Consider the following 4,611-nt stretch of genomic DNA (forward strand, 5'->3'; position numbering starts at 1 on the left):
TGTTTGGTCAATGCTTCTCTATGCGATGGAAGCCTGGACTCTAAACATCACAAATATGAACAAGCTAGGGTCCTTCGAGCTATGGCTTATTAGAAGAATCCTAAAAATCCCATGGGCATATAAAGTCACAAACAGTGAAGTTTAGAGAAGAGTGAATCGCAATAGAGAGTTGTTAAAGACTATAAAACAAAAGAAAGCAGCCTATCTAGGACATATTATGAGGCACTCTAAGTATGGGCTCCTACAAATAATTATCCAACCAAAAATTTAAGGAAAACGGGGTATTTTCCGTAAACAACTTTCGTGGCTTAGAAACATTCCTTATAGATGTGGCGAGAGATAGAGAGAAATATTCTGCGATAATTAAAAATCTGTGATTTTTTTTTATATATACATTAGATATATTTAACATGTAAACATTATTATATTATTTTTAAGCTTATTAATATTATACATATTATTATATGTTATATGATCACCAATATTCAAATACGAATTGGCAAATAAAGAAGAAGAAGAACCATTACCTCCGGCYCAGCAGCTGGTCAACTTGCTCACTTACCGAGGATTCCGTTGATCCCAAATGATCTGCCACTCCCATTTAAACGTCTTCAATTTCCTGCGAAAACATATTTCGCTCTATTTGTAAGCAAGTCCCAACGCCAGACTTTCGAATTGGTAGGGATTGACCTACCAAAAGAATGTTTTACTCATGACCAACTGAATGTTGGTTTATCGCAGGCCGGAGGTCCTGAAAATCAATTTATATTGCTGCCATAAAATAAATTAACACCAACTATCGTTTAGAGGGAAGTTTTGATTTAATAAATTATTATGCAGGAGCAAGAAAAGTAAAATATATAGTAACGGCCTTTAAACAAATATTAAAAAAATAATAATAATCAAAAAATATACTTTTATTTAAATTTCTTTCATTTTTAATGACGCAAAACCGACAAAGTATGTATGGGAGAGTGTCTACAAAATTATAACTTTTTAAATGATTGTTTCATCAGAGAACTTAGAGCATAGAGAAGGTGCAGGTTCGACAGAGAACATTTGTTAGAATTGTAGTAAGGAATTCACCTCAACCACAGAATTCTCGCTGTGAAATGTTAACATTTTTAACAGTTCTCCACATACTCAAACAGAGAGTATGAAGAGAAATAAATATTATATATGGATGTATGCATGCCCATGATTTCACTCCCAATGAATGGAAAGAATTTCGTTTTCCATGCTTAAATTTTTGCTTTCAACTTGGGAATCGCAATGTATGCAAATATGTATGCTTTTGCGTTTTGCCGTCGGCATTTCCATATTGGCATGTAAAAATAATTATGATATGAGTATAATTTTTTATGAATGCATGCTTAGTAATATTTATAGTCAACGAGCAAACCCGGCAAACTCCGTTTCCCACCAGATGGCTTCGTTTTATATAACATTTCGTTTGGCGATTAAAACTCCGTTCCCCACCAGATGGCTTCGTTTTATATAACATTTCGTTTGGCGATTAAAAGGTGAAGAAAAAATTTTTTTTTGTTTTATATTTGAAAAGGAAAAATTATATTTCATTTGACAACAGTAATGAAGTCATTTCGATTACAAAAATTAAGTTTATTTATTTGAACTTCTCTAAGTAAATGAAAGTGATTCCAAAGTAAATACTGAATCGAAGCGTGTCTGCAAATTATCCGTTTCATTGAAGTGCTCATTAGTAAACCACATTTTTTGTTTTTTGGTCTGACGTTAACACAAACAAAGCGGGTGGTTTCCCAACTCGTGAACACGCAACGTATAACAGCCCATGTGGAAAATAAATGAATTGGTTTTGAAGGAAAACATGTGGTGATGATAATTACGAACAGCGTTCGTGTTTGGTACGCATTTGATGAAACAACTGAATCCGCAAGTGTTAAATGTCTAAATTGGTGACATGCTTCTGGATATGTTTGGCATTGGTGGCCATTCACAGTTCTCAAATGAATTTGGCCCACGTATATTTACCAACAGCAGTCGCAAATAAAAACATTCATCATTTCTAGGATGAACAGTATACATGCGACCTAGTGAATCAATGGAAAACACCTGCGGCCAATCTGGAACTGGGGTTCCTTGTTTGCGACGTTCTAATTTCTTTGTTGATTTAATGTACCTCACGGTCCATGCACCATCTATGTCGTCACAATGTCGTGTAGATGGGGATCAGGAATTTAAGCTGTTATGATGTCAGCCACTTCATTTGAATGTAATTTGTTCAGCAACCAAATTAGGATATGAGCATGCGGTAGTCCRCGCTTCTGCCATTCCGCCGAGTACATATAATATGTGTCACCAAAACTCGATACTTAGTAAACACATCCATCATAGCCTTGAGTTTATGCTGAAATACTCAGGCGATTATGTCATGGCGATCTTTCGGTTTTTTGCTCAGTTCCAACTCACGTTCAATAATATAAGATAATGGGCGAATCGTCAGACGTCCAATACTCTGAACATCACCATCTGAATGAATAGCATCACGCAAGTGTATATAGTCCTCAGATCGTAGATTTGCCTGATTGAATCGGATGAACGCTAAGCGTTCGGTCTCGACTTTGACATACATGTCGACAGCGAATTGCTGGAATAGCCGACGGCACTTCAGAATGACATTCCACTCATTTGCAAGAATCATCAAACGATACGCATAGTAATTCATTGCACTTAAATTTTTATTCGTTGATACGCCTGAAAATGCAAAATTAAGTGAATTGTTAATGGAAACCAATAATAGTAATAACTAGTGTGTGAATATTGTACCTGTAATTGGATCGACCATCTTCAACGTGATGTCGTATCCGTCTTGCTCTTGCTAATAAATAATTGGATAAAACAAACGATGTGTCTCGTTTACACGATGCATGATATTGCTTCTTCGCTGAACGACAATGTCTCSCGATTTAGTTGGATCGCCAACAATAATTGCAGCAACATCATTAACGGTGGGTGCATTGAATCTTCGCACATGTTCACTTGTTGGAGTACAATCCGCTCTTATGACAAATTTGCGCGTAACCGATGGCATTCGTTCCAATGTTGTTTTGAACATATTAACGACAGCATTATTAGCATGACAAAATGYTTGCAACTGTTCAATAATTCGTCTCTTTAACTGTTGTGTTCCCTGTATATCACATCGCACATTCAGCTGATCCACCATCGACGAAATGAAGTATATTTGTAAAAATTGATGCGGTTCATCCGGTGTTGGCACCATGGAACCATGGAAATGATATATGTGTCCTTATATCTGTAATTGCAAACTATCATTTGTTGAAGAATACGGTGTAACTTCTGATCGTGTGATGGTGTAATGTGTGGTGCATATGTAGTTGTTATGTGTTGCAATTCATTGTGTTGGTGTGAGTGATTGGTTATGTGTATTGTATCTTTTACCTTGCAAGTCGACACGAAGTAGCCTTTTCGAATGATATTAGCTCCAAAGGAAGTCATGCGAAAGCAGTTATTGTATTCAAGGATGTGTTGAAGAAAATGGCTGGAATCGGATCACTTCCATCGAACAATGGTTTCAGTGGCTGTGGTGGTGTAAGTAATGGATCCAGTTTGTCTTTTCCRCTTGCGCACCACAGTTCAACCGTTTTTCTTTTGAGCGGCGTTCTTCTTTCGCGGCGGCCGGTGTTCGTACGTCGTCCTCTARGCATCTTGGACTATGGACAGAGTGGTGAATTTAACCTAAAATGCACGATCCACATAATTTACACAGTTCAACTTACCACCAAATGCCTGCTGTTGAAATTGAATAAAAATTTTCACAGTACACGTGTTTGATGTGTGTTTCCCATTTGAAATGTTAGAAAACGAATAAATAATTTTTGTTTTAATTTTTTTCACAATTTCACAGGGAACRCAATACCGGTTTGTCACATGAAATTAACTGAACAGAGAACAATGAGTAGCTGTCAAACAATGTTCAGAGAACGTATAATATAGAGAAGATTCAATTGCGGACAGGCGTGTGAACTGTCAAGAGCTAACAAAATCCTATTAGTGGATTTCACCACTTTTAGCTCGGTAGGAAAAATTTTAACAGAGATGAGTGAACCGAGCTGAGCATTGAATGAAAATTATGCTCTGAAATATACATATATTGCTATTACAGATGTATGTTGCTTTTTGCTTATATTTTTATACGTTTACATGCATCATATCAATTGATTTGAATATCATTTTGCGAATTTGTGTGAATTCATACAAAATTGATAACACTATTATTAAATTATGCTACTTTCATGGTAATATTTGTAGTTAATGTCCAAATAAAAGCTACTTTTTAAATATTTCTTTTCATTGATAATATTATATAATTTCGAATGCATGTATGTATATTACGTATATTGTATACATGAAATATTATCGTAATATCTTAAAAGCATAATATATTACAATAGTAATATATGTAAATCACACCTCTTATCATTTAAAACTTTCATACACATCTATCCAGCAGATATGTACACTGCCGACCAACTGAATAGGTTCATATAAATTCGCTTGCATTTTCATGATTTTTTCATTACATATTGATCGTAAGCATGTTTTTTTTTT

The 4,611-nt window shown here is 35.3% G+C and overlaps 1 protein-coding gene across 2 annotated transcripts; it reads right to left on the reverse strand.

Moving 5' to 3' along the window:
• Positions 1 to 2,351: 2,351 nt before the first annotated feature.
• LOC108965992 lies at positions 2,352 to 4,016 on the reverse strand. 2 transcript variants are annotated; one of them, XR_001993156.1, is made up of 3 exons: positions 3,442 to 4,016; positions 2,806 to 3,295; positions 2,352 to 2,733 (listed from the first exon to the last, which is right to left on the reverse strand). XR_001993156.1 is itself a non-coding variant. In XM_018928686.1 (2 exons), exons 1-2 carry the CDS (start codon positions 2,822 to 2,824, stop codon positions 2,396 to 2,398), a joined length of 357 nt encoding a protein of 118 aa, XP_018784231.1. In that variant the 5' UTR covers positions 2,825 to 4,016; the 3' UTR covers positions 2,352 to 2,395. The 2 variants fall into 2 exon arrangements, 1 of the variants encoding a protein (XP_018784231.1); XM_018928686.1 differs by having other exon boundaries at positions 2,806 to 4,016.
• Positions 4,017 to 4,611: the final 595 nt, after the last annotated feature.

The sequence above is a fragment of the Bactrocera latifrons genome, unplaced genomic scaffold (assembly GCF_001853355.1).
Source record: "Bactrocera latifrons isolate USDA-ARS-PBARC rearing strain unplaced genomic scaffold, ASM185335v1 scaffold_1529, whole genome shotgun sequence".
NCBI classification, from domain to species: Eukaryota; Metazoa; Arthropoda; class Insecta; order Diptera; family Tephritidae; genus Bactrocera; species Bactrocera latifrons.